The sequence below is a fragment of the Stenella coeruleoalba genome (assembly GCF_951394435.1).
Source record: "Stenella coeruleoalba genome assembly, chromosome: 1".
Taxonomy (NCBI): domain Eukaryota; kingdom Metazoa; phylum Chordata; class Mammalia; order Artiodactyla; family Delphinidae; genus Stenella; species Stenella coeruleoalba.
Window position 1 is genome coordinate 171,648,950 of NC_137169.1, and position 15,917 is coordinate 171,664,866.

At 36.6% G+C, this 15,917-nt stretch overlaps 1 protein-coding gene across 18 annotated transcripts in view; it reads right to left on the minus strand.

Moving 5' to 3' along the window:
- Positions 1 to 15,917, minus strand: part of HMCN1 (hemicentin 1) — an 883,583-nt gene that overhangs the window by 208,816 nt on the left and 658,850 nt on the right. For all 18 annotated transcript variants that reach the window (XM_079903114.1, XM_079903100.1, XM_079903116.1 and 15 more), the window contains one exon: positions 12,548 to 12,671. In XM_079903114.1, coding sequence (XP_079759240.1) covers positions 12,548 to 12,671 — 124 coding nt within the window. The remainder of the gene's footprint in view (positions 1 to 12,547; positions 12,672 to 15,917) is intronic.

Consider the following 15,917-nt stretch of genomic DNA (forward strand, 5'->3'; position numbering starts at 1 on the left):
TATGCCTAGACAGGAAAAGCCTTAGAACTGTAGATTAGTAGAGAAGTAAAAGAAAGCTAAAGGAGTATTTTTTTTAATTCCAATAAATCTGACTGGTCTGATGATGAATTGCCTTTACCAAGAAGTAATCTAACACATTTGAACTCTTTCAGGGAAGGACATGGGTATTCCTCAAAATATCTGACTTTACCTTAGTACAGTACTATCGTAAACCATTTCAGAGGGATTAAAATCATTTTTTGTTTGTTTATTAGAGTTTTTTCTTTTGATATGAAAGTTACAATTAAATTGTTAGTAAAATAAAACAGAAAACTACATTTTCAACTTTAAATAATCACAGATAATGCTGCTCTATTTTTAATGTATTTATAAAGTAGGAATTCAGAAAGTCTAAGAGGCATAGTGTAAAAGTAATGACAACTTGGAACAGCAATGCTCTACATCTTCTGTCTCAAGGAGTGTAGGAGGGATGCCAGGAGAAAAACAAAATTACAAGTAAACTAGAGATCTTACCTTACTTGGAAAAGATGCTACAGATATGTTAGCTTTAAGGTTTATATAAAAATACATTTTAAAGATTTGCTAAATTTAACTTATCCAATGCATGAGAGCCCCTGACCTCTGCCTCATATACAATTAAACAATTGACCCATTAATCTAGCAAAAACAGAGAAAGGGGAAAGGAGAAAAGGGAACAAGAAAAATTACAAGAACTAAACAAGATGGCAGAAATAAAATCAAATATATAAATCAAGAGCATAAATGTGAATTAGTTCATTTTCTTGGTCAATAGAGAAATATTTAACACTATTTGAGGGTTAACAGTATTTTTTAAAATTAAAAAGCACAAGCAAAACAATTGCAAAAATACTGACAATAAAGAGCTGGACAAAGGTATACCAGAACAACAAGTGTGATATCAATTTCTGACATACTGTTATACAAGACAAAAATAATGCTTTCTATTGACTGAACTGTTACAATTCAGAAAGAATCCACTATAATGATAATGCTTTATGCACTGAATAAAAAAGCAAAAATCGTTAAATAGCAGAGAAAATTTGAAAAACTGAAAAGTACTATATTTTAGTACACCTTTCTTAGAAATTGACTATGCAGTGAAACAAAACATAAAGTTACAAATAATTTGAGAACTAAAATTACCCATCCATACTGTATGTGTGTATATATAATACATATAATATACACATACACATATGTATTTGTGTATTTACGGTTAACAAAGAATACATATTATTTTCAAATGCCAACAGAATATTTTCAAAACAGACTATATATTAGGCCATAAAAAAGTCAATAAAGCATTTATAACCATAATTTAATAAAACCATAATAAAAAAAACAGAACTCAGTAATAAAATATAAAGTTCTCTACATGGAGAAAAAATTTATTAAAAAGGAAATCAAGACAGAAGTATAGAAGTAGAAAAAATAAATTAGAATGAGATTGATTAAAAACTAAAACCTATGGAATGTCACTAAACAGTAAGTACTCAAAAAAAATCTTAAAGCCCTAATTAATATATTAAAAACTAAGAAATAATGAAAATAAATGTTCCAATCATTCAACTCAGATTCCAGAAAAAGACCAATAAAATAAGGCAAAGAAGTCAGGAATAAAGAAATAATAAAAATAAAAGCAGAAGACTACACCAAAGAAAACAAACAAGCAAAAGAAATAACAAAAGAAGACAATAAAACTCAAAGCTGCTTTCTGACAAGTTTAAAATAAAGTCTGTCCTCAAAAGTAGATGTTCTTGTGAGTCATATTTATTTTCTTGGAAGTTGTTCCTAAAGACAAAGCCTAGACTCCACTCCTCCTTCATACCTGTAGTTCCTTTGTATCCATCTAATGCAATGTATTAACCCCTCCTGCTTGAAATGCCTAGAATGTTTCTGTTTTCTGCACTAAATTCTGATTTATGATACGGTATTTAAGGACAAAAGACCTTTAAATATGGCTATCTGACTTTTCCAACTGGAAAGGAAAAATAATTAGTCCATGGCGCCTTCTTTCAAAACAGTTATTTAAATACTAACTTGAAGCCTTCTGGACGAAAGTGATCACTGAAGGCTTTGACAGACTATGTAGCAGCTGCAATAAAACAACATGGTAAGAATAAGAAATAAAAGAGCTGTGGAGTGGGCTGGCTATTTTTCATTCCACTAAAGGACTGAAAGAAAAAAAGATTAGATGTCAGCAAGAATGGCAGAGTAAAGACTGAAAATACATGCCTCCATTAAAAAACAAAAAAGAACACTGGAAAAATTATCAAAACCAACTTTTTCACAACTCTGGAAATTAAACAAAGGCTTGCAATAATTAAAAAAGTGATTATTCAAGAAAAACAGCAAAATCTAATTAAGAACAGCGAGGTTTATGACATTTTACCTCACTCTATTCCCATCACTCTCTCCCTACCTCAGCAGTAAGGCTGAAAGCAAAGAGCTCTGCAACCACAGTGAAAAAAGCAGCCAAGTAGAAAGTGGATAGTAGAATGCGTTTGGGTTCCTGGAAGGAGCTTCAAGAGGGCCGAGGAGTAGGACGTGGAGATCAACTTCCTCCCCACAAATACATCAAAAATACACCTACATGTGGACTAACTCCTACAGAACACTTCCTGAACGCTAGCAGAAGCCCTCAGACTTCCCAAAAGGCAAGAAACTCACCACGTACATGGCTGTGTGGCTGACAGTCTTGGTGCTCCAGCTGGGTGTCAGGCCTGAGCCTCTAAGGTGGGAGAGCTGAGTTCAGGACATTGGACCACCAGAGACCTCCCAGCCCCACATAATATCAATCAGTGAGAGGTCTTCCAGAGATCTCCATCTCAATGCTAAGACCCAGCACCACTCAATGACCAGCAAGCTCCAGTGCTGGACACCCTATGCCAAACAACTAGCAAGACAGGAACACAACCCCAGCCATTAGCAGACAGGCTGCCTAAAATCGTAATAAGCACACAGACACCCCAAAACACACCACTGGATGCGGTCCTACTCACGAGACAGATAAGATCCAGCCTCATCCAACAGAACACAAGAACCAATCCCCTCCACCAAGGAAGCCTACAAAACGTGCCAAACCAACGATATCCACGGGGGACAGACACCAAAAACAAAGGGGAACTAGGACCCTGCAGCCTGCGAAAAGGAGACCACAAACACAGTAAGTTAAGCAAAATGAGAAGACAGAGAAATAAGCAGCAGATAAAGGAACAAGGTAAAAACCCACTAGTCCAAACAAATGAAGAGGAAATAGGCAGTCTACCTGAAAAAGAATTCAGAGTAATGATAGTAAAGATGATCCAAAATCTTGGAAATAGAATGGAGATAACACAAGAAACGTTTAACAAGGACCTAGAAGAATAAAGAGCAAACAAACAATGATGAACAACACAATAAATGAAATTTAAAATTCTCTAGAAGGAATCAATAGCAGAACAAATGAGGCAGAAGAACAGACAAGTAACCTGGAAGATAAAATAGAGCAAATACCTACTGCAGGGCAGAATAAAGAAAAAACAATGAAAAGAACTGAGGACAGGCTCAGAGACCTCTGGGACAACATTAAACACACCAATGTTCGAATTATAGGGGTCTGAGAAGAAGAAGAGAAAAAGAAAAGGACTGAGAAAATAGTTGAAGAGATTATAGTTGAAAAATTCCCTAACATGGGAAAGGAAATAGTTAATCAAGTCCAGGAAGCACAGAGAGTCCCATACAGGATAAATCTAAGGAGAAACACGCCAAGACACATATTAATCAAACTAATAAAAATTAAATACAAAGAAAAAATATTAAAAGCAGCAAGGGAAAAGCAACAAATAATATACAAGGGAATCCCCATAAGGTTAACAGCTGATCTTTCAGCAGAAACACTGCAAGCCAGAAGGGAGTGGCAGGACATATTTAAAGTGATGAAGGAGGAAAAACCTACAACCAAGATTACTCTACCCAGCAAGGATCTCATTCAGATTTGATGGAGAACTTAAAACCTCTACAGACAAGCAAAAGCTAAGAGAATTCAGCACCACCAAATCAGCTATACAACACATGCTAAATGAACTTCTCTAGGCAGGAAACATAAGAGAAGGAAAAGACCTATAAAAACAAACCCAAAACAATTAAGAAAATGGTAATAGGAACATACATATCAATAATTACCATAAATGTAAATGGATTAAATGCTCCAACCAAAAGACAAAGACTGGCTGAATGGATACAAAAACAAAACATGTATATATGTTGTCTACAAGAGACCCACTTCAGACCTAGGGACACATACAGACTGAAAGGGAGGGGATGGAAAAAGATATTCCATGCAAAAGGAAATCAAAAGAAAGCTGGAGTAGCAATTCTCATACCAGACAATACACTTTAAAAATAAAGACTATTACAAGAGACAAAGAAGGACACTACATAATGATCAAGGGATCATTCCAAGAAGAAGATATAACAATTGTAAATATTTATGCACCTGACATAGGAGCACCTCAGTACGTAAGGCAAATGCTAACAGCCATAAAAGGGGAAATCGACAGTAGGGGACTTTAACACCACACTTTCACCAATGGACAGATCATCCAAAATGAAAATAAATAAGGAAATACAAGCTTTAAATGACACATTAAACAAGATGGACTTAATTGATATTTATAGGACATTCCATCCAAAAACAACTGAATACACTTTCTTCTCAAGTGCTCATGGAACATTTTCCAGGATAGATCATATCTTGGGTCACAAATCAAGCCTTGGTAAATTTAAGAAAATTGAAATCATATTAATTATCTTTACTGACCAAAATGCTATGAGAGTAAATACCAATTACAGGAAAAAACTGTATAAAATACAAACATAAGGAGGCTAAAGAATGTGCTCCTAAATAACAAAGAGATCACTGAAGAAATCAAAGAAGAAATAAAAAAATACATAGAAACAAATGACATGAAAACACGATGACCCAAAACCTATGGGATGCAGCAAAAGAAGTTCTAAGAGGGAACTTTATAGCAATACAATCCTACCACAAGAAACAAGAAAAATCTCAAATAAACAACCTAACTTTACACCTAAAGCAATTAAAGAAAGAAGAACAGAAAAACCCCAAAGTTAGCAGAAGGAAAGAAATCATAAAGATCAGATCAGAAATAAATGAAAAAGAAAAGGAAATGATAGCAAAGATCAATAAAACTAAAAGCTGGTTCTTTGAGAAGATAAACAAAACTGATAAACCATTAGCTAGACTCACCAAAAGGAAAAGGGAGAAAACTCAAATCAACAGAATTAGAAATGAAAAAGAAGTAACAACTGACACTGCAGAAACACAAAGGATCATGAGAGGTTTCTACAGCAACTATATGCCGATAAAATGGACAACCTGGAAGAAAGGGACACATTCTTAGAAAAGCGCAACCTTCCAAGATTGAACTAGGAAGAAATAGAAAATATAAACAGACCAATCACAGCACAGAAATTGAGAGTGTGATTAACAATCTTCCAACAAACAGAAGTCCAGAACCAGATGGCTTCACAGGCAAATTCTATCAAACATTTAGAGAAGAGCTAACACCCATCCTTCTCAAACTCTTCCAAAATATAGCAGAGGGAGGAACACTCCCAACCTCATTCTACAAGGCCACCATCACCCTGATACCAAAACTAAAGATGTCACAAAAAAAGAAAACTACAGGCCAATATCACTGATGAAGATAGATGAAAAAATCCTCAACAAAATACTAGCAAACAGAATCCAACAGCATATTAAAAGGATCATACACCATGATCAAGTGGGGTTTATTCCAGGAATGCAAGGATTCTTCAATATACGCACATCAATGTGATACACCATATTAACAAACTGAAGGAAAAAAACCATACGATCATCTCAATAGGTGCAGAAAAAGCTTTTGACAAAATTCAACACCCATTTATGATAAAAACCCTGCAAAAAGTAGGCATAGAGGGAACTTTCCTCAACATAATAAAGGCCATGTATGACAAACCCACAGCCAACATCGTCCTCAGTGGTGAAAAACTGAAACCATTTCCTCTTAAATCAGGAGCAAGACAATAATGCCCACTCTCACCACTATTATTCAACATAGTTTTGGAAGTTTTAGCCACCGCAATCAGAGTAGAAAAAGAAATACATGAATCCAAATCAGAAAAGAAGAAGTAAAGCTGTCACTGTTTGCAGATGACATGATATTCTCCATACAAAATCCTAAAGATGCTACCAGAAAACTACAGAAAAACACACTTTGACATCAACCACAGCAAGATCTTTTTTGACCCATCTCCTAGAGTAACTGAAATAAAAGCAAAAATAAACAAATGGGACCTAATGAAAGTTAAAAGCTTTTGCACAGCAAAGGAAACTAGAAACAAGATGAAAAGACAACCCTCAGAATGGGAGAAAATATTTGCAAATGAGTCAACAGACAAAGGATTAATCTCCAAAATATATAAACAGCTCATGGAGCTCAATATTAAAAAAACAAATAACCCAATCCAAAAATGGGCAGAAGACCTAAATAGACATTTCTCCAAAGGAAACATACAGACGGCCAAGAGGCACATGAAAAGCTGCTCAACATCACTAATTATTAGAGAAATGCAAATCAAAAGTACAGTGAGGGATCACCTCACACTGGTTAGAATGGGCATCATCAGAAAATCTACAAACAAAAAATGCTGGACAGGTTGTGGAGAAAAGGAAACCCTCTTACACTGTTAGAGGGAATGTAAATTGATACAGCTACTATGGAGAAGAGTATGGACTTTCCTTAAAAAACTAAAAATGGAATTACCATGTGACCCAGCAATCCCACTACTGGGCATATACCCAAAGAAAGCTATAATTCAAAAAGACACATGCACCCCAATGTTCATTGCAGCACTATTTACAATAGCCAGGTCATGGCAGCAACCTAAATGCCCATCGACAGACAAATGGATAAAGAAGATGTGGTACATATATACAATGGGATATTACTCAGCCATAAAGAGGAACGAAATTGGGTCATTTGTAGAGATGTGGATGGACCCAGAGAGTGTCATACAGAGTGAAGTAAGTCAGATAAAGAAAAACAAATATCATATATTAATGCATATACATGGAATCTAAAAAGAAGTTACAGATGAACCAGATTATAAAGCAGAAATAGAGACACAGATGTAGGGAACAAACTTATGGACACCAAGGAGTGAAAGCAGGGATGGGTGGTGGGATAAGTTGGGCAATTGCATTTGACATATATACACTAATATGTATAAAATAGATAACTAATAAGAACCTGCCATATAAAAAATAAAGAAATAAAATAAAACTCAAAAAAAAAAAAAGAGCATGGATAGGGACTTCCCTGGTAGCATAGTGGTTAAGAATCCGCCTGTCAATTCAGGGGACACAGGTTTGAGCCCTGGTCCAGGAAGATCCCGCATGCCGCAGAGCAACTAAGCCTGTGAGCCACAACTACTAAGCCTGCACTCTGGAACCCACGAGCCACAACTACTGAGCCTGAGTGCCACAACTACTGAAGCCTGTGCACCTATAACCCGTGCTCTGCAACAACAGAAGCCACTGCAACGAGAAGCCCATGCACCGCAATGAAGAGTAGCCCCCGTTCATCACACCTAGATAAAGCTCGCACGCAGCGACTAAGACCCAACACAGCCAAAATAAATAAATTAATTAATTAATTAATTACTTTTAAAAAAAGAGCACTGGTAGAGGTAACTAATACTAAAGACAGTAAAACTATATATTTTGCATATAACATTTTTTTCTCCCCTCTGAATTGAAATACAATAGCATAAAGCAATTATAAATATGTATTGATAGGCACATGATGAGTAAAGGTGTAACTTTTAAAGGAGGGGAAAGGGAAGGGACCTATATAGTAGCAAAGTTTTTTATGCTATTGAAATTAAATTAGTATTAATCCAAATTATAACATTATTAATTAAGACGCTAATTGTAATACTCAGGGCAACCACTAAAAATGAACTCAAAAATTACGTTAAATGTAAATGTAAATGAGCTATTAAGCAAATCACAGAAATGATATAGAAACCTTTTTTTAAGTGGGTGTTAGCAGATGTTAGCCAAGCAAATACTTTAAAATAATAAAATTAAATTAAGGGTGCTCTACTAATGTTTTAACCAGACAGCTAATACAGACTCAAGATGGTTCCTGGCCAACAGTAAAGACAGCAGGACTTTAGACATATTTGTTAAGATGTTGGTACAGTGAGAAGTGCCAGAAGCCAAATATGTGTTTGGCTGAAACAGTCATTAAGCTACTACTTACAGATGATGACTAGAAACCAGACACCAGGCTAAATTTTTCATGTCTAGTCTTGCATTTAGTCCTCAGAACAACTTCCCTGATTATGGTATTATCTTCATCCTTCCCATTTTACAGATGAGAAAATGGGGCTTTTAAAAAGTTAACATCTAAGCCCACTGTCCTCCAGATATTACTTCAGGGTATAGGAGCCTAAATCCAGACCTTTTAACCACAACATTCTACTTCTGGGCACTTCACTTGGTTGCTTTTAGCTAGGAAATAATTAAGTGCAGATGAAATGAATGCTTGAGCCATTAGACCCCAAATAATCATTTGTTTGTGGAAACATCTGTCTCACTTGGCAAATATCTGAGGTTTAAATATAATTTCATAGTTTGGTCTAGAGAATTAGAACTTCCAGAATTATGAAACTTTGATCATCAAAAGGACCACCTACTGAGAGCCTCAGCCTTTTATAATTGACAGAACTCCGCCTGGAAGACACAGGGGATCATGAGACTATTCCCCTTCTCATGATCATGACTTCATCTTCTAGTCCAGGAGACCATGCACCCTTACTCCACCTTTTGGAAACACTTTTTTCCATGTTTGAGAAGAATGGAAGCCTCTACAATCTTTTTTATAGGAAAGCAAAATACTAAACAATCTGAAAGCTGAGTTTCTTTGATTAAATAAATTGATAAATGAACTAAATTAAATAAGAGTTGCTTCCCTAGATTTTTCAATGTCCCTCAATATATAGCACCAGAATTAGATACAACACTTTGGAAGCATTCAGAGAGCAAGAATATAAGAGGGCTACTGTAAGCTTCTATTACTGACTTCTAAGGTTGATTAGCTTTATTATGAAATTGAATGATCAAAGCTACAGTAATTGGAGAGAGCCATTAATACCTCAAGTATTTCAATGTGTGGTATCTTTAAGCCATTCTATCTCTATTCTTATGCAATTTTTCAAGTCAGGTTAACTTGTCATTTTAACCTCTGAGGTCTTTTTGAAATCTATCAACCCTTAGAAATTCCTACACCTTGTTTAACAACTCCAGTTCTCACCGAAATTATTAATACAAGTATTGAAGAGGACAGAATCAAGTTTGGAGCCATTTTCATCCAACGTGACACTGCCATCATGAGTGCCAAGATGATACACCAACTTTCTGTTCAGATTCCTATCACATGCTCTTAGCCAACTACTTCCTCCAAGTTGACCATTATCTGTATTAGATTAGGAATTCACTTCATCATTTATTCTCCCTTCAGGTTGATGAAATGGTATCCAGACAAGTCAAGATTGTATTAGATGAAACATTTTCAGCTACTAATATGTCTTACCTCTATCCTATTGGTGATTTGTATGAAGAAGATTGTTTTATATTCTCCATCTAATTTGGTAGTTTTTTGCGGGGGTGGCATAGTTGCTTTACAATGTTGTGTTAGTTTCTGCTGTACAGCAAAGCAAGTCAGTTATATGCATACACATATCCCCTCTTTTTTGGACCCATAAACAAGGTGAAAAGACAACCCTCAGGATGGGAGAAAATATTTGCAAATGAAGCAACTGACAAGGGATTAATCTCCAAAATGTACAAACAGCTCATGCAACTCAATATCCAAAAAACAAACAACCCAATCAAAAAATGGGTGGAAGACCTAAATAGACATTTCTCCAAGGAAGACATACAGATGGCCAACAGGCACACGAAAAGATGCTCAACATCACTAATTATCAAAACTACATCACTAAAATCAAAACTACTATTAGTTTGATTAAAACACAATAATCAAAACACTATTATCAAAACAACATCACTAAAATCAAAACTACAATGAGGTATCACCTCACACCGGTCAGAATGGCCATCATCAAAAAATCTACAAACAGTAAATGCTGGAGAGGGTGTGGAGAAAAGGGAACCTTCCTACACTGTTGGTGGGAATGTAAATTGATACAGCCACTATGGAGAACAGTATGGAGGTTCCTTAAAATACTAAAAGTAGAACTACCATATGACCCAGCAATCCCACTGCTGGGCATATACCCTGAGAAAACCATAATTTGGTAGTTTTTAATAAATCCTTACAATGACTAACCTATTTCTCTTTCTTTTCACATTAACTCAGACATCTTCTAGCCTGCATCCCCTGTCTCTGATGATTTTCCATGTCAGTAGGTACACTAATTGCATCTCCTGCTAACATACATTGTGTTACCATATTCAGACAGCATATTTATAGACTTGTGTTTTCTTAGGTAGTGAATCTGTTTATTCTTTTCTGTTGTTGCTAGGTAGGTGATGGGATACTTGATTTCTTTTATGGATTCTAGTTTTCAGTCATTCTTGACTACACTGGCAAGTCTCTAGGCCAGTCTTTATAGTCTGAGCCAACGTACCTCCACGTAATGGCACAGACTACTTGCATCAGAGATGCTGTTTCAGGAGATGTGGGAATGGGCCCAGGAAGCTGTACTTTTAACAAGCAATACCTATGATTTTTATGAACACAAGTTGGAGAGCCTCAAACACTGAAGTTTGGTTCTTCCCAGTTCTGGAGACATATATTCTGTTCTTCATTACAGAGTCTTCATTTAAGTAATTTAAACCAGTCTAGAGAACAAAACCAAATCTTTCTTTTTGATAACTCCTGAAAGAGTAAAAGTGGGAAATATTTTACGTCTAATACCTCTAGACCTCAAAAGCACTCTGCAAGTCAGATACTCAGAGAGGTTAAATCGTTCGCTCAAGTTACGCAGATCATGTTTAGCAGAGAATTTAAACTAAAGTCGGCATGACTCCAGTGCCTGAGACGACTACAACACATCATGCTATCCCACTCAACTATTTCCTTTAGCCAACAATGGAGATCAGATAAGGATTGAAACTGTTGGAAGGGAGGGAACAAATAGCCTGTATAAGGAGGAGAGAAGGAGACTCAGAGCAGAAAAATGGGGAAGGAGAACAAGCCCACCCCCAGCACACTCTTAGATGGAAGTGGAGGTCTGAGTATATGCTGGAGACAGCTGCCAAAGAACACTAGAAAGATATACAAGGCCCTATGAGGAACAAGGTAAATTCAAGGCAACTTACGGGAGAGCAGGGTCAGCCTGTCCCCCAACCCTCAATTATAGTGAGACCGTTCCAAGATGGTTACACTCAGATATTGGTCTTTAGGTTAATTATTCAATGAAAAAATAAAGGTCCTCTTAAGGAACACGGTTTGTGTGTATGACATCCATAAGTTAGGTGTTCATACTGGAAGAACCGGGGAAAGAATAAGCTGGTTTATTGGAAACGTTTAGAGAACTGATGATATAAATCTTTTAACTGGGTGATTTAAATAAAAGAAAATATGTAAAGAAACAGATTAGAATTCCACGTTCAAACTAAATTTTTTCATTCACTTACTATTTACTGTTTCATTTGTGAAATATTTATTGACTGCCTGCTATATACCTGGAATTAAACTAAGTGCTGGAGTGTTCTTCTAGGTTAAGATTGCTCAGAAAATGTAGAGTAAATATATGAATGAATGGATGGACAGAATGAATGAATGAATAAAAGTTTAACAAGCAATCACGTGAATTAGAGAAAATGAACACCACGTACAATGAGAGCTTGGCTAGCTCTCTGCAAATATCCTTGGCTGAGTTAGGAAAGCTCAAGCCTACAATTCTTGGCCCTTTCTGATGAGCCTCTAGAGATGTGAAGTCTTACACTCAAGGTCAGGTAATCTTTCAAGTTTACCTGTGAAGCTACAGTATTCATGAAGTGTTCCACAGCCAACCCGACTTTTTATTAAAGCACATGAGAGAAGATCCTGAGTCAAGAATAGCTTCTACTCACAAAATCCATCTTATAGGCAAGCAGGATAATCACAGACAACGCTAAGGAAAAACTCTGCAACTTCTGGTTTTTTTTTTCAACAGACGTTATCTGTACAAAGTTATCAGTTGACAGAATTCAAATAATTAAAACACAGGGTAGTGCATTTATTTACTTATGAGCTCCAGCACTTCCTGTTTGACAACCTGAAAACTGAAGATCTTAATATGAGCAATTATAATGAAAATAATGTAAAAAAAACTATATACTTTTTTATACAGATTAAAATAAACACTTGCTTCTTTTATACTACAATTCAGTAAAAATGGGCCCACTATGTTTTAAAAAAGCCACAGAAACACTCTTGTTAAGACGTGAAGATGCCATTACCATGCACATGCAGTTGAATGTGCTGTTGTGTTTCTCCAGCTGCATTGGTAGCCACACATGTGTATCTGCCAGCATCTTCCATGAGGGCTTTGGCAATTTGTAGAACTCGACCAGAAGACTGTATCTAATTGGGATCAGAAAGTATGGCAGCATTTTGTACTTTATACTTGGACTTGAAAACATCTGCTGAATAGACAAACTCATTTAAATTTATAATATCTAGTTATATTTTTATGCCAGTATCTTAATTATCTTTTGATAGATTAGAGCCAGATCACTTCATCATGCACAAGAAAATAGACTATTTTGATTGAAAAGCTTTTCTTAGTCATTGGAAAACACAAAACAGTGTTACCTAAGGCAAGCCTGCTGGTACAGTCATAAAACTCCACTGAATAAAAGACTTTAGCGCTGCAACTATGAGGTATGTGATGAAAATTTAAGCTATTTGAAAAAAACATGGTTACATTTATGTAACACTTCATAAATAGTTTTAAAACAATCTTTTTTGATTAAATGGTCATGGGGGCCAGAAAAACAATAAAAATTATAAAATATGAGTAATGGAAATGCAGATAAATTTCCTTGACTGTTTTTCCTTATTTCCCTCCTAAACGCATTACAGCTAGCCTCTACCATTTTGGAACTGGTGATTCAGTGGTTATTTTTTGAAAATGATTATTCAGAGGTTACCAGTTAACTTCTAATCACAGCATGCAGCAGCCTAGGCAGTGAGCTCATACTCTCCTTCACCATCTACAGCATTTGGCGTTGTTGACTTCCTGCTCCTTCAGTCACTCTGCCCTCTGGGAGCTGAAGGTACAGCATTCCCTCAGTTCTCATTCGCTGACTTTCTTAGTAGATTACTTTATGGAATCTGCTTCCTCTCCCTGTTCCATAAACAGGAAACTTAGCTTTCTGATAGTTTTCATCCAAACCCATGGCTGTGATGAAGAATCCCATGCAGACTCCTAAATTTACAGCATTGGCCTCAACTTTTCTCCTGAGCTTCCAGCTATCTGCTGGACAGGTTAGCACATGAAATTGAACAATCCAAAATAAAGCTGTTTTCCTGTATTTCTAAACCAAATTCTCATTGCGTGTTTCCAATCTTGTTTAATGACACCAGTCATCTGGGTTTCAGAGCCCACTTTGACTCTCTTAGTAATTATACCACTCTGTGTTTCTCAGACCCCCTGTCTCCATTCTCACAGCCACTGTGGGATTATAATGGCTCCTTAATTTATATTCCAGTGTCTCCAACCTCCCTAACTGTTAATCTGCCTTGCATACTGTTGCCAGAATAATTTATCTAAAATGCAAATTTGATCCTTTTACCAGTCCCCCTTCAAAGCTCATTCATGGCTCCCCACTTCGCCCAGAATGAAATCCGAACTCAGCAAAGCCTTCCAGGCTTACCGCATTCTGACCCCATAAGATCTTCTCTCCATACACTCCCACATAAACTCCCACGTAACTTATTCTTCATCCATACTGTACTAAACACGTTAAGCAGCACATTCATATACTTATATTCATTTCTAGACTTTTGCATACGGCCTTTAAGTGCAGTAATTTCTTAAGATTCTGAACTAGATCATTTTTTTTTTATTTCTTCTTACTCTTTATTCTGCCCTCGGATTAACTCATCTACGTCCATGCGTTTCAAATATGATCTGTGTGCCAATATCCCCAGCCAGAACTATCTTTTGAGCTCCAAGACCATATATTCAATGGTCTACCTGGCAACTCCACTAGTTTATTTCAAGGTCAACTCAACACCCAGAAGTCTAAAACTCAAATCACAGTTATTCCCCCTCAAACTTATCTTCCTCCAAAGTCTCCTTTCTCACTGGATGGCATCACTATTTATGTACTTGTGTAGATTAGCTTCCTACTAATTTTTCTTGATATTCTCCACTCCCTTACCTTTCATCAACAATCTATAATCAAGCCCTAATGATTTAACCAATAAATAACTCTCAAATATATCCATGTATCCTCATCTCTATGGCCAGCATGTGAGTCCAAATTTCTATCTTTTCTCTCTTAGACAAATGCAAATAAGTAACTGATTTCCACATATCTACTCTTGACTCCTACAATTCATTCTCCAAACGGGCCTAGGTAACTATTGAAAATATAAGCCTGATCATGTCACTCTTCTCTTAAAACTGTTCAAAAATTTCACACTGTGAAATTCGCAAAGTGAAAATAAAATCATTAACATTACTTAAATGCCTCCTACCTGTCCTCTGGTCTCCTCTAATACCATTTCTCCCTTGCTCTTGGTTCCCTAATCCAATGGCTTGCTTTCACGTTCTCAAGAGGCATCATGCTCCCCTTTACTTTAGGTTGTTTGCCCATGCACATCTCCTCTGAAAGATTCTACTCACCTCTCTTCTATTAATTTGCCCACTTAACTCCATATGTTCTTCAGATCTCTGCTTAAAAACTTTTTCCATAAATTACCCTCCCTCACCCTGTTGGAGGAGGTCACTGAGAGGATGTGACCGCAGGGATGACCCGTGAGCTGGACTCAGGCATTTGGAGGCTCCTCATCCTCTCCCCACTTTTGGAATGTGCATTCCATCTTCTTTCCCAGTGCTAGAAACTGCCCAAGGACGCAGCCTTGAGATAGTAGTGTGATGTTGAGACCATCTGGACAGGATATATGACTGAACCCAGTTAAGACCTCTATATAAACTTTTAAGATTTGGTGGGCATGTGAGGAGATCTACTCATCTTGCAGTCATCCAAGACAAGCCTGGTAAGTAAGTTCCCTTGCTTATTAAACCTGCCCCCTACCAATCTGGAGTGCTGTGCCTCTTTCTTAGATCTCTCTCTGCTCTCTCTGAATAGGGGGCCGATTTCAGATGACACCCGGGAAGCTCCAGGGGTTGCAAACCAACACACGCTCAAAGGCTTTCCTCATTATCTGTTCTTATACCTCTCTATACTGTCTCCTAAAATTACTCATCACAGTTTGCAATTATACTTTTGTACGATTGTATGATAAATATTTGTCTCCCAGGTAAACAGTTGTTTACCTGCTCTGTGTTAGAAGGCTACATATTAAATCTTTTGTTGGCGCAAATATGTGAGATTAGTTCCATTCAATTTGCAATAGGAATGATAAATGAACAGATATCCATCACTTCTGCCGGGAGAAGAACTTGGCACATCCCTTGTTACTGAAACCTACCTCAAGCAAAGCTCAAACCCACATTAGTCAATTAACTTGATCTTAGTAGCAAAATCTATTAATTATTTTAATTGTATCATGTAGATCACTCAGGTTTGCAATCTACCTATCTATTAATTCAACAAATATGTACTGAGATACAGTTATATGCCCGGGACTATACTC